The sequence below is a fragment of the Achroia grisella genome, unplaced genomic scaffold, assembly GCF_030625045.1.
Source record: "Achroia grisella isolate CSIRO2021 unplaced genomic scaffold, CSIRO_AGI_Agris_v1 utg359, whole genome shotgun sequence".
NCBI classification, from domain to species: Eukaryota; Metazoa; Arthropoda; class Insecta; order Lepidoptera; family Pyralidae; genus Achroia; species Achroia grisella.
Genome location: NW_026712817.1, coordinates 300,168 through 322,780, shown reverse-complemented (window position 1 = coordinate 322,780; position 22,613 = coordinate 300,168). Strand labels below are relative to the sequence as shown.

Below are 22,613 nucleotides of genomic sequence, written 5' to 3'. Positions count from 1 at the left end.
AAAGAATAATTAGATTTCTATTTTTTTACTTGTGTGAAAATAATAACAAGGACTTGATGTCAATTTGACAGTCGGTGTTACAAGTTTCAGATATCAGTGACGTCTATGACAAATGTCATTCAGAGTAAATATATGTTTCGTTCGTGTTTTTAGAATATAAATAGATATTGTTTTTATTTAATATTTAATTCAAAAGTAAAAAGCACGCACAAGTATTTTATTTTCTTATTAATTTATACAGAAGCTATAACTTTACCTACATTTTCATAAAACAAATAATTATAGAAATGATATAATTTATTAAAATTTAAACTTGGCTTGATCAACAATCAACATAACCAATTGGACTTTGACATCGATTGTAGTAATATCAATCACAGCGTATCAAGAGTATCAACAAAATTAAACAGTTCAACAGGTGTGCTGTGAGCACAGGTCCGTTTGGTAGACTAGTTCGACAACTTACCTTGCTTTCCCTTTCGAAGCGAACGAACGAACCAAGGCAAATATGTCTGAAAATAGTTCTCCTATAAAATATTTTCTAAGTGGTGGGTTTGGCGGTGTATGTACAGTGTTAGCTGGACATCCTATGGACACTATAAAAGTGAGACTGCAGACTATGGAGTTACCCAAGCCGGGCGAAGTGGCCCTGTATGGGGGTACTTGGGATTGTTTCAAGAAAACAATTCAAAAGGAAGGTTTCCGTGGCCTCTACAAGGGCATGTCGGCGCCGCTGACCGGAGTGGCGCCTATATTCGCTATTAGTTTCTTTGGTTTTGGCCTAGGTAAAAAACTAATAAAAAGTGATGAGAACCAAGTTCTTACAAAACCTGAGCTGTTCGCGGCGGGCGCGTTCTCGGGTATCTTCACGACGTCCATCATGGCACCAGGAGAACGTATTAAATGTCTACTTCAAATACAACAAGGTGGTAATGCTCCTCAAAAATATAATGGCATGGTCGACTGTGCCAGGCAGTTGTATGCTGAGGGTGGTATGAGGAGTATATATAAAGGCAGTGTCGCCACCATACTCAGGGACGTCCCAGCGAGTGGTATGTACTTTATGACATATGAGTGGGTTAAAGAGGTCCTTACACCAGAAGATGCTAGTGCCAAATTGAAAATGATGGCAACAATAGTGGCAGGTGGGTTTGCTGGTATTGCAAACTGGCTAGTGGGCATGCCAGCTGATGTGCTGAAGAGTAGACTGCAGACTGCTCCCGAGGGAACATATCCAAATGGCATGAGAGATGTCTTCAAGCAGCTTATGGAGAGGGAAGGACCTACAGCTCTGTATAAAGGAGTAGCGCCAGTTATGATCAGGGCTTTCCCTGCTAATGCAGCCTGTTTTGTTGGATTTGAATTAGCTATTAAATTCCTCGATTGGGTTGCACCAGGCTTTTGATAGCTTTTAAATGATAAGGAAAATTTTAGAACAATGTTTATAGCATCACTATTATTAAGAATTACTTTAGGTGTTATTGTAAAAATGTGTTATGCAGGAAATGTAACTTCTATCGAATATTGTTATATGAAATATAATGTTGTATGAAGTATAGATTTTATTTGCTGTTTTCCATGACATTCAAGGCTGCCAATCAATAAGCTGCAAATGGACACAAACTGTTACAGATAGGAAACTTAATTTTTATTTCACAATATGTAATTGCTTTTATTAACTTTTTACATTAAATACATACTTTTATTTATTTTCAACACATGTAAATATATAATGTTAAATCAATATTTTCCAAAAATATATATACAAGTTTACAACATAATGTACAGTTTTAATTAATGGAATATAAATATATGAATTATATTTTTTATTAGTATACCACACAAACTAAAGTTAATAGTCATGTAATTGTTTGGAAAGACATATTTGAGACTAAGAATGATAATTGGATATTGTTCTTACATTTAGGATAATCACACTGCCTTATGAAATTAAAAGAATATTTTTAGAAGTTGTGTTTCATTTTTTTTATACATTTGATTGTTTTGGATTTACAATAATACTTGATATTACATAATAATCAAAGTATAGTAATATTTTTTTATCTCATAATAATGACAATTCCATTATTCATCTAGAATTGAATAGAAGTGCTTATAAGTTATTGACTATTAGGTACTTACTAATGACTTTTTTTTATTTTTATTTACTAATATGTATATTCATATACTGCCTATTTTTCGTACAGATTTAATTAATATTTAAATGTAACCATTTTCTTTCATTGTATTATGCAAACAAAAGCATATTCTATATAGATATTAGTAAAATAGTAGAAAGCTAAGTAGTGTAGTTTTTAAATTATGTTAAGCAATATATTTAGATCATATAATCTGCAATTATGCAAACATTTGTATATTTTAAAAAACTAACAATAATAGTAAAAGCTACATTCATATAGAAGGTGAAAAAAACAAATTCAACAATTTATGGTAATTTTTATTTTATTATTATTATTATATTATTATTTTTGGTAATTTTAGTAAAATTCTCTTCTAAAGTCTATTTCCATTCTTCTATTTCTGTGAGATTCTGTTGCTACCATTTTTCTATTCTGATGTTTACCAATTTCCTTTTTTACTTTATCTTCCTTCTTTCTTTCGCTACCAAGACCTTTTCTGTCCTTTTTCTGAATTGTTTTAATTGGATACTTTTTTCCTGAACCATCCGGCCCTAAGCCAGAATCTTTGTCCCAGCCAACTTTCAACATCAACTGGTAGCCTCTATTTGTTTCGGGAATAACATAGTTTGCTGGTATTTTCTTGCCCTTACTAGCATTTATATTATGTATGGTAGATGACAAATGTTCAGCCTTGTTAGTAAATAACTTGTTACATAATTCACACAGATATTCCTCTTTTAATTTAACCTTTTTATTACTGTTATATATGTTAGTATTTTCTGTTTTACATTTCTTGTCACTTAACAATATATTAGCAAGAATAAAATTTTTGTTCTTAATTACTAAACTTTGAGCCGAGTTACCAGCTTTATCTCTAACAGTTGTATCTATGCCCCTTTTTAGAAGTTCTTTAACAGTATCTACAGAGTTGGCCTGGCATGCTATCATGAGTAAACTCCAACCGTACTCATCAATAATATTAATCTTATCTGGGCTGTTATCAAGCACTCGTGTCACTGTGTCAACATCATTGTTTTGCACCGACATTAACAAATCCTTAACAGATATTTCTTCTATCTGAGATTCGCGAGTTCGTTTGTCTCTTCTAGCTGAAGGAATCTCATATATGTCCCTTTGTATACTATCTTTTACTTCCTTAACTTCTTCCAGATAAAGTCGCTTGGCTTCTTCGCCTGTTAAATATTTGTGGGTGGGTTTTTCTTTATGCACACTTTCTAATGGTGACTTTGGCCTCACAAAGTTACTATAATGCTTTTCCAGCATTTTTGATAGTTAGTAATGTAAAATAATATTAAAATAAATAATTATGGTACTATATTGTAAATGGCGGACATTGGATATTATTAATTTAGCATAAAAAATATAAAATACAAAATTATATTATACACAGCACAGATCACAAATACATTTGAGTTTAACAAAAACTAATGTCAAAAATAAAACTGACAGTGACGGCTAAATACAGGACTAATATTACGGCTTTGGATAATCCATTCAGGCAAAATTAATTTGAAGTTATTTTTCTCTAGTCAGAGTTATAGATGATGAGTTATATAAAAATTACAATAAGACCTTAAATAACAAGCGTATGTACCTAAGAATAATATTGAGTTATGGTTCATAGGTAAGAATGCTATTGAAATCATTGTTTGATGATATGTGTCAGTTGTCCTGTCCAGTCCCATGTCATTGATTGTCAATGTCAATGCGGGTATTAAATTTACCGCAAATAATACTTTTATTCAATTTGATTAAACTTATTGTTATTAATATAGGAAATATCAATGTTTTTATTAATTTCAAATAATAGAAGTCGTCTATGATATAGAATAATTAGATGTACTTATTCTAGAAATTATAAATTGTATTAAACTTGATGAAATGAGAATAATACATCAAACATAAAAACATGCTATTTGCTTGTTAGAACATCAATAATATAGTAAATTTCGTTACGAGGTAATACTTCAATAGATGTATTATAAAATGCATCCTAAATTAAGGTGAAATGGACATTAAACTACGAACTGTAAATGTTTCTACCGGCCGTTGATTTCGCTATCTACGATGCTGGGTGCATTGTTCTGTTGATAGAATGGATGAGAGGAAAAGGCAGAGAGGTATGTATGTAACTGCCCGCCAAAAGAAGAAGCTCATTGAATTTGTAACGAAGCACCCACAATTAATAACTTGTAAAGTAACACAAGAATTCAACTATAGAGACTCACAGAAACTGTGGCAGACTATTGCGCACGAGTGCAATTCCATCCCTGGGCCCGGCGCGCGCAAGACTTGGAGGCAGTGGAGAAAAGTAAAATTTTATTTTACCTTTAAACATATTACCTATTGTGCTGTGTATTTAGAGTATACCAGTTCTTACCTGATACTGCACAAACTGTCAACTGTTTTCAACCGCCTTTCTTATTAAAGCCAATGTCAAAATTGTTTATTTATCCAAGACATTTTTAAGCCATATATTGGCTTATTTGGTTAGCTACATCTCTTGAAAAGATGTTGTGGAGACAAAGTGACAAGAAACTTATTATTACTATCAATCAGTTCTGTTAGCGACTTTAGTTTTGAAGAACAGGAAGTTGTTATTATTTTTTTTATAGATGGCATATGTTAATCCTGATATTATAGTTTACTTTCATGGTAAATTTAATTGAGATTTATTCAACCATTTAGTTGTGAAAAAGTAACAAATGAACAGCTAGACAGACATACATACATTTACAATATTGTTATGGAAGTAATGAGAGCATGTGTGTAGATGTATCAATCTATATGGATTATAATATATATATTTGACAGATAATTACTAGAGAGAGAGAAATATAAATATACATAGTTATTTGTTACTTTTTGTATATAATTGAAATGACAAAAAGCCTGAAGAGATAACCAGATATATACATGAACAGCATCATGGATATCACACATGTATCCCTTATGCATTGCCATTCTGAAGGACTAAAATCTTATTCTAAACTCCCTGTTTTATAAGATAAGCTGCTTGGTAGCTGAAATAGGCTAGATAGACGTGCCAAGCAAAAGACTTTACGAACTCTAGCTCAGTTTACTTTTTCATAAAATATCTGATGAATATAATTATAGTCATTATTCAAGCTATTTACTTATTTTTCAGACGTGGCAGGATTTACGTTCAAAAACTAAGAGGAAAGCTGAAATCAATGGTGAAGTGCCATCATCTGCGATGATGCTCACACCAGCAGAACAGGAAGCTTTAGGTCTCAAAAACGTATCATCAACAACCAGCTATCAAGAGACTACAGAATTCGTCCAGATGGATCAGGACAATTCAATGGATAACTACAAGAATGAAATGGAATCAGCTATTTCGTTCAGTGAACCAGAATCTCCACCTGAAGTTAAAGTGTTTACTCCCACCACAGACAATAAACGTAAAATGAAAAGCTCAAAACGTAGTTCTAAGCATTCTGATAACTGTTTCGCCAATTGTGATCTGTTAGCTACTTCGGAGCAACGGAAAATAGACTTAAAAGAGGACTATTTTAATTTCAAAAAGGATTACTTGAGACAAAAACTAAAATTAATGAAAGAACAAACCGAGGCTCTGAAGAGTATTGCTCGGGAACTATCAAAGTGATATTTAAATTAATTCGTAATGGACAATTAATGAAACTTAAATTTAATTAGGATTATTTATTAAGTTATAAAAAGATAATTAAACTTATAAGACTTTCATAATGATGTTTATTTCTTAAAATATCTTTTATTTTATTTTTCATATAAATATTTCATTAAGAAAATTCATTGTACACAAAATATTAAAGCTGCTAAAAATAGTAGAATTAATATTTATTTCTGTTTTACAATGGATTCATATTAATATTATATATTACACTAGCTGCTAATCCGCGTTTTCATCTGTACAAACATTCACCGCCTATTTTATAGCCTTACTGATTTTTTTTATCAATACATACAATACTATATAACTTATATTGAAAACACTCAGAACAATACAAACAATAACATCAATGATTAAATGTTTGAATGATGAGCAGGATGGCACACGCGACCATCGAAATTAAGGCGATGTGTTAAACCACTAGACTATCGAGTCTATCGCCGACATTAATCCGATAATTCCAACTACTTATAATTGAACAGCTTGAAATGGCAGACAACACCTACTAAAAATTAAAGAGGAACCAGCTATTAAGGACATTTAAGGTCGTAATTTAGACTACGATAATGCAGTGAAATTACAGCATAAGAGACATGACATCTTAGTCCTCCGGAAGTCTCGAATGCCAACGGATGAGCGGTGTCACGGGCGTCACATGATAACGTGATATTCATAGTGCTGGTCATGTATGGTAGGCATTTAGCGAACGTTACTACTTACCACCAGGTGGGCTGCCAGCTTGCTTTTACTAAGGTTGCTGTAGCTGGACCGATTTATAGTGGATACACTGTTAATAATTTGCACTTCTCTTGCAGTAGTTGTATATTTCTTACCAGTAGCAAATAGTCTGTAAATATAGTTAGTCACGAAAATTTTTAAAGGAGTCCCAGTCCTCTCTCCATACAAAACTTGTGCTCCGCCAGCCTATACGTTATCGCAGGCGAGAGACCTTTCCATTATAATAATTAAAAAATCACAATTAGGTGAGCCGCAACCTTGTTTTATTCGTGTCCTATAGAAAAACTTAAATTTTAAAAATAAAAATAACCTTTACATAAATGTGTATACAAAAACAGCAGAAATAGGTACAACCGAATAGAACTTTTGTGTGTATCGATTTGAAATTGGCGAAGATACTGCGCACTTTAATAGGTGAATACACAAAAGCTCAGTACCTTTTTTTTTGGAGTCAATTGAAAAATACTTTAGCCACCTTTGGAAATAAAATTAATATGAAAGTACCGTTTCTTAATACAAAAGCTTGCATGACTCAAATGGGCATACCGAGACAGCTTAGCCCAGGTCAAGCGCATCCGAGCCCCATCTGATGTCAATACCTAGTTACCTAGTCGCCGTATATTTAGGGTATAGTAGTGTGACGTACAATGAGCTAGTAATATTATTTTATTTCGTTTATTCAGAGCAGGGTGGCGCAGGCGGCGGGCGGCAGTCGCCGAGCGACCGCCGCCGCGCTCCTTGCCTCGCTAACATACTCTCAAATCCATAGAGTGTAGTCGTAAAGTTTTAATCGACATGGCATACACATGGGACAACAGGGTCGCGTTCGTGGTCCGATATCTTTATGGTAAGTCCTCGTGTTGTATGGTGCACTACCCAATTGGTTTATAGGACCTTTTACCAGATAATTGGCTAATAGATAATTGATTGATTTCTTTTTTAATATGTAAATAATATGTTCAAATTTATAATTTTTTTCAACTTGATGTCTAACATTAATCTTGTTAAATTTAAAGCTTAGAAATAATAAAAATAAAAAGTTTAAAAAGCTCGTGTTTATCTACCTACCGGTAAGTTATTATAACCAATTGCTAGTTCTTAAAAATATTGCAATACCAATATAACAGTATCCGTCTAACACGTCAGGCTCCTTGGTGCATATGACAAGACCTAGTCCCATCGTGTAGACAGAGATAACTAATTAAATTAAAAGTTAAGGCGCAAAAATAACTACCTCAAAATATTAAAGAAAACTGTATATTGTTTCTCATATATACACAACTAAAACCGAATATTTTTACCTATTTTCTTATTTGGGAAGTTTATAATTTAAATTATTTTTCATAATTTTCCTTTTTTTTTATTTTTACAGTTTACACTTACTGGATTTTTCCAAATCTAGTCATGGAAGTTTATAATTGAAATTATTTCTATAAACAAATTCAATTCTTTTTAAATTAGTTATAGTTTCTTAGATTATTTTATTTGTGTTAAGATAATTGAGCACACCTCGTAGTAGGATTGGATGGGAACCAAGTTTATTTTTTTATGTATTTTACAAAGATAAATCCATCAGTGTCTGACGTTGTGGAACGATGCGGAATGTGTGTGCAACGCTGGAATGCTTCCATTGATAACTTTATTATAGGAATTACACGGGAACAGAGTCTAAAAATATTTAACTGCTCATCTACATCGAAACTTTTGTAGAGAGTATCTGTTTGGAAGTTATAATTAGACTTGCATTGATTTCACTGCTCTGGGCGGTCAAAGAGGAATCTATACCATGTCCATCCAATCGGGAAATCCAAACTTCTAGAGGGACCTTCTTGATAAAATACATTTTCTTATATGTTTGTTATGCAGTATTTTCTTGAAAACGGTAACGTAGTTAAAGTCCACGATCCCAAACTATTTCAGAACCAAGAATGGAAGTGGTTTTTTGACAAAACATATGTACTTTTTATTCTACATCTCCGACTACATGTAGAACTTAAATGAATAAATAAGGTAGGTAATAACATCTACAATTTTAAACGTATATGAAAACAATTAAGGATGAAATTCAAAATGATCGAATATTATGCCTAGAACAAGTCTCGTCACTACGTCGTCCCTTAATTGATTGCTTAGTCAAACTAAGCAATCAATTAAGGGGCAACCACAATAGTATTGTATGTTGGATACTATTATCCGCATTTAGCCTCTTATCTGGGCCGTAGCGGGGGATGTAGGTACAACCATTATTTAGCAATTTATAAAAGAGAGCCATAATATCTATATGCCAAGACTGGCATTATCATATTATGATAAAAGTCCCTAAATAAATGTAAGAATAAAATATATAGATATATATATCTACCAATAATAATAATTCAGGACAATTCACAGACACACAGCAGCTTATACTATTTTCTACCTTTGAGCTGGTTCTACTTTTGTAAATACATGGATAATTTAATAAATATAGAAAACACCAATATCAATCAATTTAATCATATTGATGTGTGTGATGAATCGAACTCGGTACTATGAGAAGTAGAGCAATGTGCTAAACTGCTAGACCACTGCGACCGAGAAGATAGATATGAATAGAAATCCCTGATATGCACCATGTAATAAATTAATTTAAAACGCTAACAAGACAACATGTCTCCCAGATTTTATATTCTACAAGTACCTATTATAATTCTAACTGAAACAAATAACTTAGAAAAGCGCATTAATTAGAGATAGTATAAATTAACGTAATCTATAATTAACTATTTGTCATTTACCTACTCGGATTCACAAATTTCAATAAGGATAATGATTCATATCGGCATGGTAGCTAGTAATATCACATGTTTGCCAATAACACGAGCGTTTTACGCTTGACTTCTCCTACTAATTAACAAGCTCAGTAAAATTTCGACTGAAAGCTCACATGGACAAGGCGATTTTAAAGGTACATGCACGTCGAAGTAATTTTTGTTCAAAAGGTTCAAATTCGTCTGTTGAGTATACATAGATAGATTAAACTTATTATTTTATTATTTGCGTTAAAGTGCACACACATGCAAGGTGCAGTAATATAAAGAAAAATATATCTGTATTACCTGCATATTTCTATCGCCATGTACATAGAGTACTCGTATACTAAAAGGAATGTTAAATAAATTTAAAAAATAACAACAAAACTGGATAATAATAGGGTTACTTCTTCAGACAGCGGATTGTCTACACGGATGGTTGTGTAACTTGAGTTAAAGTTCAGTCTGTAGGAAAAAGATTTATTTAAATGTTTTCTAATGTAGGTATAATTTTTTCCAAGTATCCTGCTATGACAGTGAATGCTCAAAAATGTATTGGATAAGGAATATTTTTAAACTTTCGTATTTAGTATATATCATTTATATTGTTAACCGAGTCTTAACACGAATAATTTTATGGTAAATAAAGGTAAATAATTTATCTCTCTCTCTCTTTCTGTTTACCATGAAATCATCCGTGTTAAGACCCGGTTAACAATATAAATAATTCGTAATGAGTTTAGATCAAATTAAAATAAGACTTATAATTGGCAGCAAGCAACTAATTCAACGTCGATCGTAATAGCTGCGTGACCGATTATTTTTAAACCGTATAGTAACATTTGTGATTTGATCGTCTTGTTAATTATGCACACCACATTATGCTTTTGGCAGTGGTGCTTTGTTTTATTTTTTTTCTTGTCTGAGCTGATTTTTTTATATCACTGGGATAGCAAAAAAGACACAGCAATGTGAAGAGCCGTAGTACGTATCATCGCTCTTCCTTCCCTAAGAATATCGTAAGATTTAACTAGGGGTACAATGCACAATACATTGATGAAAAAAGTCAACACGAATTAAAACTCTCTAATGTATATATGTTATTAAATCTACTCTTGAACAGTTTTGTCAACTACTCCGTAGATTAACATAGTAGTTATTGTACCTAGACTAGACTGATATCCGGTAACGTCCCAAAATAAGTTTTCCGCAATATTACTGAAATGTCTCATATCATTAGTGAACATTAATGAGTTGTTTTGATGATTATTATTAACTTATACATATATCACGATTAATACAAATTACTCGTTGATATTGAGACAGACCTGTTGCCACTGTCACTCATTCTGAAAGATCCTCGTACTGTGTCGTCTCGCACAAAGCGAAAAGTCATGTTGCGAAAGTCAATGGTAACTCTTGGCATGGGAGCTATAATTAAATTGATACTATTGTTTACCCGCCAACTGGACGGCGGCACACGGTTGCGACATTGATCGGCAATTGAAAATGTCTCTCTTACAATGTCATACACACACAGTAATGTAACTGTGCGCACATGAAATAAAACCAGAAATGCAGATGACGTACTCGTACCTGTTGCAGATGTTACCAGAATTCTTTAGATTTATGAGTGTAAACAGAATTATAAAATATACTATTTAGATTAAACTGTAATGTTTTAGTTTTGTGTTTCTTCTAGCTATTATTCGAGGATTTTCAAGACGCGTTGGGAGCATACTAGCAATTGTGTTTATTGTCTACGATCTTAACTTCTCCATGTTTTGCCTCGTTAAAAATAAGATATAATATCTAAGTAGAAATATTAAATTTACTAAATAATATACTCTAATAAAACTATTACAATTTTATTAATAAAAATTAATGCAATTTTAACTATGTATAGCTTATTTGAAAAAAACAAGAGCTGAGTTTCTTGTCATCTCTTCTTTGCTCGATAGCACTCGGAATGGACTGTAGATTTGACACATCATAAGAGTCTGTAATAGATCTACAGGAATAAAGATAATTTAATTTGTAATACGTAATGTATTTATAAGTATGAACTTATCATTTCTGAATAATAACATTAAAGTGTACACTTGGGTAATGAAGTACTTCTTACAAAAAGCACCGGACTGGTCACAGAAGACATGCTATTCTGATGAGTAACAAATTATTATTACAGATATCGACAACAACGGTTATCTAGACTCGCACGACTTCCAATGCCTTGCGCTGCGATCGTGCGTGCTCGAGGGCAAGGGCGACTGCAGCGCAGCGCGTCTGCAGAAGTACCAGCACATCATGCTCAGTCTCTGGGAGGAGATCACCCAGCTGGCGGACTTCGATAAGGTTCCAGACTATGTCGGTTATCCCCCTCCATACATTATACACGCTTCAGAAGCTACACGCTGGCAATTGGCACGAATCACACGATTGACTGGTTTAACAGCTTCTTAAGATGGCCGGATGTCGCAGAAATGGCGGGCATGTTTAGATGTAATGCATTATTAGTTTTATTTCTAATTAGCAGAACTGTAGCTGCTAGATTCGGCAGTGGCAAGGCTATGTAAGTATAAAAAACACAAGTTTAGTGATCCGCTATTAGGAGTTCATGTTGCGATGGATTTTTAAAGGCGTGAAGAATGCAAAGTAACCGTAGGTATTGAAATAGATGTTTCGTATCATAGTTATGCTACTAACCTTAAATGCGGACTTATGTAGAACCTCGATATAATTTACATTATAAAAGCAAACTGCATGCTGCTGGAGAGAATATCCAATGAGAAGACGATACAACAAATATACACGAGTAGATGAAAATACGCATAGACTGGGGAAGACCTAGTCTTAAATTGACCTATCACGATAAAGCAGATTCGTCAAAAAAGGTCACTTCAATTGACAATAGTCGAGGTACGGACTGAATGTTACGAACCTACGTTTTTTGTATCTTTACGAGCAAGGATCGCTTCCTTATTCCCAAGACATATCAATGCCTTATTCTTTAAGGTATTTAAAAATATAATGAACATTATTATTATAATAAGCTAACAGTTATTAAATAGATGGAGTTTGCACGCAGCTGTAGTCTTGTAGTGATAGTAGAGCACGCTTAGTTTTAAATTAGCACCAAAATTAAATGTTGTAAGAGGCATGTTGCTTTAAAAATAATTAAATCGGTGTTGTCGATTAATGTTTACTTATGAATTATTTAGTAATTTTAAATATTTTGCTATGTAAAAGTAAGGTAGATGTTCAACATTATGTATGAATTTTGGTACATGTTACCTCTCTTTCCGAAGCCTGGCATTTAATTTTATCTACGCTATATTTCACATCAGAATTCAAATAGCATTTCTTTGGAATAGGCATTTCTTTGATTTGATCGACTGGTCTATAAAGAACGTAACCACATCGACACACGAAATCAACCCGATCGAATTCAACTACAGGTTTTTATACTGTTTGGAACTTTACTACTCTAATAGAACAGAAATGGCCGACCTACCATGCTGTATACCCAATAGGAACTCAGCGGTATCAGTATAGGTCGAGTATTACGTTTACATTAGAATATCCATTTTTTAATCGTGTGGAAAAATCTTCAAAAGACCTTCTCTCTGCAGGTGAGGGAACGAGGCGGTGTGTGGGATTCTTTTGTTCTACTCAATCCGTGGCCATTTGATTAGGGTACAGCCTCTCCTCGCGAGCACCCCGGTTCCCTATCGATATAAAATATCCTTGGACTGACCTGTACATAAATATGAACAGGAAATACCTACTATTTTCTTCGTATATAGAACACATATTCCATATGTCAGAAAAAGCACACTCATATTATATTGATGTCATTAAAATTTCAAACTGTAACCTTTATTTCAAAAATACAATTACTAAATCGTACTTTATAAATTTTATTCATGATACAAGTTACACTGAGCTCTTGCACACGCATCCCTCTCTTTATATTCACAGTGAAATCCATAAAAGTAACATAGAAATGAATTACAGGACGGCATGATCACAGTGGACGAATTCAAACAAGCAGTCAAGAACAGCTGTGTAGGTAAGAAGTACGACGACTTCCCACAAGCATTGAAGGCGTTTATCGAGTCCAATTTCAAGACGATCGACATAAACCAAGACGGTGTGATCGGCATTGAAGAGTTCCGGTACGACTGTATTCAGAGAATGGTCGTGGAAGAGATCAAAGTTATTGACGACGCATTCAGCTCACTGTTAAATGTAAGTATACTCATATTACATGATTTCTTTTACCATAAATGTGTAGGTAGGATACAGAAATTATCACATATTATTGAAAATGCAATACATGATATATTATTGACAATGATAAAAATCAAAATTAGAATGTGGATTCAGGAAAATTTCTACCAGCGAAGATTATTATCGCGGAATGAATTCTTTTAGAGATTACAGTAGGTACTGAAGTATTAAAAAGAGTATGGTTTTTAAATGTTAATAACTTGTAAGTTGTACGTTTTTTTAGCTACAACTCTGGCAAACAACTATACCTACAGTCCATGTAATGGTAAACGGTTGCCTTGCCGTGGCCTACGGACGTTTGAAACACCAGGGGTGATACGTGCGCGTTGCTGACTCTTAAGAAACCTAAATGCTTCTTATAAAACCTTGTCGATGTTGCAATTAAACTATTTTAATTGTTTGCCATCCGCTGAGGAGTCTGTTACTTTACCACCTGTAATTGTTAATAGTTACATTCGTCTTATAATCTTCAGACTTTATATTTTTTACATCATATCTGTAGGCGTCACTAGAACTAACACCAATGGCACGTGTGCACAGGTAATAAATTATATAAACAATCTTGTTTCTACATAGTTACGGTTGATTTTCATTTAAATGAAACAGATGTATACCAAGTAGTATTCCATGGTTTACACGGCTCTCGAAATACCGACTGCTCTGCGGCTTGTAGCTAAAGGCAAGTTTTGGCAATAGCATCAAACGTGGATTTATTACAACGACAGTCCCGGAATCATGGACACATGAGAGGTTATACCTATTGCTTACTGACAATGCCTTCACAAGAATATTTTGAATTTCCAATTAGTGATGAATAATATACTCTAAAAGGATCTATTAACGATACAATTTGGCATGCAATCAGTATTTTACAATATTACGGAATCTTCACTCTACTATTGTTGTAAGTGGTGAAAGAAAAGAATTCTCGCTAGTCGAGATCTCTAATTATATCTACAGCCCATTTTACTAGCTCATTTTGTACTACCTGTCTGAAGATGAAAGATTTATTGACGACCTCGGTGGTAGTGGTTTAGCACGCCGCTTTATTTTCCATCGTTGTGGGTTGGATTCCTCGCATGGTACACATATTTGTATTCATGAGTATGATTGTTTGTATTAGTCTGGTTGTTTTTATGTGTGTACTTACAAGAAAAATGTATCTATATTCGTTGTCTGGTACCCATAATACAAGCTCTAGCTAACTTACCATGGGGCTGACTGACTGCTTCAACCTTCACCCATAACAAAAGCTCTGCTTAGGTTGGAACTAGATGGCTCTGTGTGAATTGTTCAAATGATTATTATTAAAAGTTACAATACTTGTAATTATTTTTATACTTTATAACCTTATATGTCTTTCTTCAATGTAACATTAATGAACAAAAACATACGCGGAGGGCTAACCCTCGTCTGCGTAGACCTCTCTACTTGGTGCTCGTAGATGTTCTACGTTGTGCTAATGTAGGGATGTGTCATCCTGTATAAAATAATACTATTTATCGATTATTTTGTTAAATATAATAACCGATAAAAAATTTAATAATTGTTAATTTTCTTAAAATAATTGATTATTAGGCCTCTTGACTAGAGAGTGTTCTTGTTTTAAATTTAGATCACTAATTTATTGTGGTTTTTAAGACACTATCATGTTTCTGACTGTAAATATTAGAATTGTTTTTAGACGATTTTTTAATCCAACTAAGTGGTTTAGGTAAGATGAAAACATCGTTAACGAAAAATCTGAATTAATTATTCGATTTACTTTCATAATCGATTACTTTTCTCATCCCTACGCTAAAGGAGCAAACATTTATAACATCAGGAAGCAGATGCGAATGCCCAATCTATTGATGGATGGCCAACAATTGTGTCGCTTTACAATAGTATTGGCCTTCAACCCAACGTAATGCGTCCACAGTCTTTTGTTGTGCGAATACTTTCGTAAAATAGAGAAGTGATCGTAAATTTATTTGAGAGACAGCGAACGTGATCGGCTAGACAAAGCTTTGATGTGGCGTGAATCTAGGTGCTCGAATTAACCAATCCAATATCATTTAAAAATAAATACCTCGTAGTACACAAGTGATTCTGTATTATTTATACTATGAAGCGATTAACTATCTGTAGCCATAGACTAGGTGTGAACTCTATTATTACATGTCGGTTACCTCATCGTTATTGATATAAAACCTACGCGTGTATTTATGGTCTAACGCTGTTAGTCACAATCGATATGTATTTAAAAATTTTTAGAATTGTTTATTCTTCGTAAAATCTGTAAATTTCTTTTATACGAAAACGTCTTACAAGTATACAGCCCGCCTTATGGATATCGTGGCTTATGGACACCTGTAACACCTTGTATTTGTTTATACTTGGCTACAATATTTTGATGGATTTTCTGACTTAACTACATTTAAAGTTTTACATAAATGAAGATAATATGGTAAATTGACTTCTCCATTAAAAATGCTGCAATTTATTGCATGCATCTGTATATAATATTAGAAAAAAACCGACTATTTCATATAAACTTTAAACGTGTATTAAACCAATTATATGTCTCACAACTATAGCATTTTTTAATCTGAAAGTTTTAGCTGATACAATCTTTTGGTTGGTTTTTAAAATAATTTATTTTCGTAATTTGAATGAAATTGGTTAATCATAACAATAAAGTTTTTACTCATAATATTTTATTCAACAAATCAATTCATGTATTTTGAAAAAAAAACATGTTCATATATAAATGTTAGATTTAAACAGCAGGCTCATAATTTAATTACCACATAAATAATAGTATATCAGATAAGCGCATTACCACACGCGTTAACAAGGGACACAGTAGCGTAATAAAACTAATAAAAACATTAGACAACTTTCCCCTTGGCTCGGAACCAAGAGAATTCTTCAATTGTTTCTTTAAAGACCCATTTCCTGATCTTTTCTTACATTCCATTGTAATTTATCGTGAGCAATTATCAAATGAGTATTTATTTATATAGAGCCCTAGATGTATTTTTAATTTGATGGACTTATTTTTAGTTTTATTCGGGTCTAGGGTAATTGAGTCAACCAGTAGCCAAAATGGTTAACAAAAGATTAACGAAATATAACGAGATATAACGTTCAAGAATGTTTAAAGTTACCGGTAGGAGACGCCTTAGACGGATGTTCATAGCCAAATAGACTTAGGTATTACAAAAGTCAAATAACAAGTACCCGTAACCGTTGAATTTGTATCCATAATTAATTTACAGAAAAAAGTACACACAAATGTTTTAATTAACATTAAAATTAATGAAGCATTTATGTTCATCTTTTCAGGACGATGACAGAAAGAAAGGTGGCATTACGGTATCCAGGTATCAAGAACTTTTCGCCCAATTCCTAGGTGACACCACCGACAGTTGTCAAGCGAAGTACCTGTTTGGCCCCTTAGAGATATAATTATAACCTGCTATAGGTTAAGCTATGACTGACACACCTATTTAATTCAATTTTTATTATAAAACAACATCAATAAAGTTTAGCCTTTAAGGACTTCTCGAACTATCAAATGTTGTAACACGACGTTTACACGACGGAAATAAGAAATGGTTATGAACTATATAAGAACCAAATTAACATCGTATAATAAAAACTTTGGTCTGTGTTATACACTTTAGTAGCAATTATATTTAATCTAGCCCTTATTCATAAAAACTTCAGACGCCTAACAAACCGATTTTAGCAATTGAACTGTTTTGATCTTTTCTTTCGAGCTATTTCCTTCACGTGAAAGAATGGGACGAAACACTACAACAGTTAAAATGGTTTTGTGGGAAGTTTCAGTTTCCCAAATAAGGTGGTTAATTGTCTATTTTAATTAAACAAGGCTACAAGAAAAAGACAAAGGGAACTTCCAAATAGCAGAAACTTGGCGGAAGTTTGAAGGTGGCACGGCACGTATCTGTTAAATTCATTATTGGCAAGACAATCGCTAAAGGGCGGGAAATGTATAATATTTTTGAACGTGACCGATAACGTCACGGTGAGCCTACGTCCGCCATGTTTCTATATTTACAGTTTATTTTACGCCGGTGCGGAATATCGCGCTAGAAATATACCAGCGTCGCATCGATACCGCACCAAAATAACGATCTGACGGCGCGATGCGTTCCCGATTATAATATATTTTATAGATTTGTTTATAAAATAATTTAGTTTTAAGTACCCACAATGCTAGTCTGTACTTGTTTTGAATTTCTGATATTTTCATATTATAGTTTGTAAACGGTTTTTCGATTGTTATTAATTTATTATTCTATTGTTTTCCAACGTTACTTTATACTAGATATGAATTGTTTTTTCGTGATTTCAGGATTGTTGAGTCCCCCTTATCGTTTTTAGAGTATTTTATGGTATCATTATAATTATGAAACGAACGAAACCTAAATGGTTCATTACGACTTATATTACTTTTATGTACAAAGGCAGTAACTATTATATTATAGGACTTATGGGGAATGTACGGGCGATGTTGATTGTTGTGCTCAAACATACAAAATGAATCTAGTTATCAAGTTCTTAAGAATATTACTTATGTGTAAATATTCATTATTAACGAAAACATCCTATTTGTTATAATAAAATTCTTAAAAAAAAACTTATTGTTTTTCTTTAACACTCTCGATCGGTCTGACGCCGTCAGGATTCATATTAAGCCGACGACTAAAAGTCTTTATAAGCAAGAAAATATCAGAGTTATACTTAATTGTACGAGACTGACAAAAGTTAATTTCATTGCTAAATATAATAAAAATATTATTAAAATTTAAAAAGACTTTCTTCAGAACGTATAAATTCAAATTCAAAAATCATTTATTCATGTAGGACATTTTAGCCGCTTATGAACGTCAAGTTTTTACATTATATTTTTTTTTCCCTGCCGTCTTTCATAAGATGTGGTGAAAGAACGTAAGCTGATATATGTATAGATCAAAACAACTCAGATGTCAACATCTATAGATGTCCACACCTGAATTGTTTACCATTCTATTCGTAATGAAAAATAATTTCCCAATTTCCTTACTCTCTAATGTTACTAGCATTATTATCTCTTCAAACTGGGACACAGTTTGCGAAATACGCTTCTTGGCGGCAAAAATAGGCGAGACAGATATACTTACACAAAGTAAAGTTTACTCTGGGAAATGTACCTGAATATATACATATTTAGGTACATTAAATATAATTAAGTCGGACCCATGTAAGTTTTTAAGCAACTAACTTTCGTAATCAACTTAATATTATACGTATTGCACCGTGCGAGGAATCGAACTAGCGACCATCGGAAGTCTGCTAAACCGCTAGACCACCAAGGTCGTCGTTGCTTATAATAATTTTTATGCACTAATTTATTATAGGTTAATTGTAAATTCTGTTTACATACTGTAAATAAAGTTTTATGCACAAAATAAATAACAAAACGTTTTTAATATATTTAATTTTTATTACAAACGCTATTACACAGAATTTATAAACTCTCAATAGATTTTACATTGTATGATACATATTGTAATTATACAGAGTATTAGATTATGTTGACCATAGACAAGTGAGGGTAGATGAGACTACAAGGGTCCAGAAAACGTCGCTTGTTTATTGTAGTGTTGTACATAAATAAAAAAAGTAATGTATTTTAAAAATAGAACATATTAAAAAGTAAGAACTTTCACTAATCTTGACTGAACGGTCTCAACTACCCTCTCTGCCGTTTAGCCAACAATATATAGCATTTCGTATGTTGTAATATACCTACCTATTAAGAAAACATTGACAATAATATAGTAGGCGACATTCGCTATTTACAAAAGTACCTAAAACTAATGTAGGCAAGTGACACCTATTGACGCCAGTTTAATTCTAATTTAGATCGTTACCTAACGATGTCAATATATAACTAAGGCGGCTGATATACAGTCGGTCTTACCGCGCGCGACGGCCCAAGCCGCGTACGAACCCCTAGCGGTGCAGTCAGACTAAAGTCGTCAAAGCGCCTTGCCTTGACGACTTTAGTTTGAGTGCACCGCAACGACTGTGTATCAGAAGACTAATATCATCAATATTAAGTAATATCTGGAATATAGACAGTTCCAATTAAAAAGATGAGATTGTTTCCATTGTAAAAGTACATTTTACGTTAAGCTGTTCATTAGGAATTTCTGTATTTTCTTTCAATAAAATAATTAAATTAGCAAATTTTAAAACATATAAATATAGTTTTAAATGATTACATAAAAAGAGTACTGTTGTATTATGAATAAAAAGTACCTGTAAACTTTAAGATAATACGTTCATGTCTTATATTAAAGTTACAAGTACTTTTTATTCATCAAAATTAAACGTATTAATAAGAAAGTAAGTTCTTCATAAATATTAAAATTTAATTGTTTAAAAAATCAAAATATAATGCAGAAATTACATAATTTTACAACAACAATTTTAGTTCCAAAATGTGAATCGACCCTTTTATAATGTGGTAAAACACTTTCTAGAAAGAATATAAAAGAGTATCACACTATTTTGACCCTAAACGTTATTAATTTATTAATGGTCGTTTTTATAAAAGCGTAAACGTACTAAAACCTACATAGTTATTATTTGCTGTTGTGTTGAATACATTTCTATAGCATAAAGATTCAAATGTATTCAAATACATATTGAATCCAATTATATGTTACAATATTTCTTATATACTAGAAAATATATCAAAGACCCTGTCAGGAATAACAAATGGAGAAGACTGGGGCGTCACGTTAAATTAAATATTTTTTATAGTTTGGGCATATAGATTAATTTTTAATACTTTCCGATGTAATTTGATCTACTTAATACAAATTAATTTAATTAAAGGTTAAGTTATCATTTGAATCCGCGTTAAGTTATTGTTCCATATATAAAACTTATTATATTATCAAATAAATGATAACAGCTACATAGATCAACTTGTCAGTGTATAAAGCTGTTGATTACTTATTTTAATTAAGACAACTGTAACGCATTTTCAGCATACGTAGCTATGTACATTTATATACAAAATGTCTCTAAAAATAGACCTATGGAGGGGTGAAATATTCGTGGATATATTACAAATATTGTGTTAATGGTTATACATACATATAGAATAAAAGAAATAAAAACGAATACCAGCAAGATATCTTCTGCTGTATCGTTATGGACTAATAAAAAGCAGACTTATATTTTGTTTTTATTGCAAACTAAAATAAATTCTTGACTGATTTTATAAAAAATTTCTTGTTGAAGGTTATATGTAGAGAGATGAAATGTTTTTTTAATTGAGATCTTTGCAATAATTAGACCCGTGTGAAGTCGGGCCGTATCTCTAATGGACAAAAGAACAAAAGACACTGAAATTGCAGCCCGAGTCAGTCATTTATTCCTATGTATATTATATACATGGCTTACATGTATAAGAGTTCGTTTAACCAAACTGTTAATATTAAGTCAAGAAATTGACTCATTTTCACACCCGACTTCGGTTATCTTTAGGTTCTGGACAAGATCAAATATAGAGAACCGTATACTCCTTTCTGCCATAGCAATTTTCATCTTATAATATTTGGATTTAAAACTCTAATTTAATAACCATATCAAATGAGTTGTAATTGTTTAGGTACTATTAACGATAGAGTATAGAGCACAGCCAGAACAATATCCTCTTTTGGAAAATTATGTAATCCTAATTAATATCATAGATACATATGTGAATTTTTTTACGTTATTACACCTTAACCAGTCAACTAATTGTGTTGAAGTTTGGAATTACAGATAGTACTTGGGATTGGCCATGGATGATAGGGGTCGCCCTCTATCGTCCGGTGAAGCTGTAATGGCCAGCTGTGGCTAACATCATTAGAGTAGTCTGAAAGAAAAGGGTACGGAAACGTGACACTTTAGATCGAAATAGTAAAGCATGTGGAGTACCACGGGTATGTCAGGATGACATCCACACTACTGTCAATGGATATAGGCCAAAATACGATAACTGGGTCATTACATACATAAATTGGGCCCGATATTTGACATTGGTCTATATACCAATGATTGTTCTGTACGACTGAAAAGTATAACAAGTAGGTAGATACGTAATATTACCTACGTAATTATTAGGCTGTAATGTCGTAAGCTTATTTGTTTTTAGCACTTAAAGACCCACAGGTACCTATATACTAATAGAACCTTTATTTAAGCATAATGTAGATGAGATAGTAGATATTAATTCGGGAGCATGTGGGAGGTAGGTTATAGTAAAGTCATTAAAACCTCTTCAACGTTGTTAAATAATAAATTGATTTCACTTTTGTCATACATATTACTCCATCTAGCCTCTTCTTAGCCATGATGAGAAGCGCAACTAACGAAGATAAGGTTAGGTATGTTTTTAAATGAATTAGTGACTTAATCACTGTAATTCAATCAGCGAGCGTTGAAGACAGTTTATTTATTAACTAACGATAATAACTAGATTTTATCTACGCTTAACGTCAAATTGACATTTGAAGGCACAGGCAAAGGAAAATATTATAATATTTAAAAACAACAGTCAATTTAGCTTCTACCTAATAATATGTCTATTATAAAAGCAACCCTTTAGTATAGTACATTATCAATAGCAGCAATAATAGTAGTCACAAAAAAAAGCTTACATAGAAAAAAACGTATTTAACAACTAAACAGCCTGTTTTATATTTTTTAGATTATATGATATAATATATAATTCTAAATTGGTTAATATATAGTTCTACCTATTACATACTATACCCCTTATTCGTGATGAGTGTATGCATAATTCTATATAAACTACGTAACATTAATATCAAATTATCAGTAATCTCTTTGATAACACATATAATTATCGTGAGATATACTATATATCATATATAC

The 22,613-nt window shown here is 32.5% G+C and overlaps 4 protein-coding genes across 4 annotated transcripts; 3 read left to right on the top strand and 1 right to left on the bottom strand.

Annotated features, from left to right (window-relative positions):
• Positions 1 to 163: 163 nt before the first annotated feature.
• LOC131843950 (congested-like trachea protein) lies at positions 164 to 1,558 on the top strand. The gene has a single exon (XM_059192736.1). It carries the CDS (start codon positions 509 to 511, stop codon positions 1,403 to 1,405), a length of 897 nt encoding a protein of 298 aa, XP_059048719.1. The 5' UTR covers positions 164 to 508; the 3' UTR covers positions 1,406 to 1,558.
• An 899-nt stretch (positions 1,559 to 2,457) lies between these two features.
• Positions 2,458 to 3,551, bottom strand: LOC131843967 (G patch domain and ankyrin repeat-containing protein 1 homolog). Its single transcript, XM_059192754.1, has one exon. The coding sequence runs from the start codon at positions 3,423 to 3,425 to the stop codon at positions 2,499 to 2,501; it is 927 nt and encodes a 308-aa protein (XP_059048737.1). The 5' UTR covers positions 3,426 to 3,551; the 3' UTR covers positions 2,458 to 2,498.
• A 426-nt stretch (positions 3,552 to 3,977) lies between these two features.
• Positions 3,978 to 5,840, top strand: LOC131843971 (uncharacterized). The gene is made up of 2 exons (XM_059192758.1): positions 3,978 to 4,473; positions 5,311 to 5,840. Exons 1-2 carry the CDS (start codon positions 4,258 to 4,260, stop codon positions 5,791 to 5,793), a joined length of 699 nt encoding a protein of 232 aa, XP_059048741.1. The 5' UTR covers positions 3,978 to 4,257; the 3' UTR covers positions 5,794 to 5,840.
• Positions 5,841 to 7,284: 1,444 nt separating this feature from the next.
• Positions 7,285 to 17,228, top strand: LOC131843929 (sarcoplasmic calcium-binding protein, alpha chain). Its single transcript, XM_059192715.1, has 4 exons — positions 7,285 to 7,423; positions 11,557 to 11,723; positions 13,386 to 13,619; positions 16,992 to 17,228. Exons 1-4 carry the CDS (start codon positions 7,372 to 7,374, stop codon positions 17,112 to 17,114), a joined length of 576 nt encoding a protein of 191 aa, XP_059048698.1. The 5' UTR covers positions 7,285 to 7,371; the 3' UTR covers positions 17,115 to 17,228.
• Positions 17,229 to 22,613: the final 5,385 nt, after the last annotated feature.

What these genes read in the sequence shown, in the direction of transcription:
- LOC131843950 (XM_059192736.1), top strand. Translation starts at nt 509, where the DNA reads ATGTCTGAAAATAGTTCTCCTATAAAATATTTTCTAAGTGGTGGGTTT.
- LOC131843967 (XM_059192754.1), bottom strand. Translation starts at nt 3,425, where the DNA reads ATGCTGGAAAAGCATTATAGTAACTTTGTGAGGCCAAAGTCACCATTA.
- LOC131843971 (XM_059192758.1), top strand. Translation starts at nt 4,258, where the DNA reads ATGGATGAGAGGAAAAGGCAGAGAGGTATGTATGTAACTGCCCGCCAA. An exon ending in CTTGGAGGCAGTGGAGAAAA is followed by an intron (nt 4,474 to 5,310) that starts GTAAAATTTTAT and finishes CTTATTTTTCAG; the next exon opens with ACGTGGCAGGATTTACGTTC.
- LOC131843929 (XM_059192715.1), top strand. Translation starts at nt 7,372, where the DNA reads ATGGCATACACATGGGACAACAGGGTCGCGTTCGTGGTCCGATATCTT. An exon ending in AGCTGGCGGACTTCGATAAG is followed by an intron (nt 11,724 to 13,385) that starts GTTCCAGACTAT and finishes AATGAATTACAG; the next exon opens with GACGGCATGATCACAGTGGA. An exon ending in CATTCAGCTCACTGTTAAAT is followed by an intron (nt 13,620 to 16,991) that starts GTAAGTATACTC and finishes TCATCTTTTCAG; the next exon opens with GACGATGACAGAAAGAAAGG.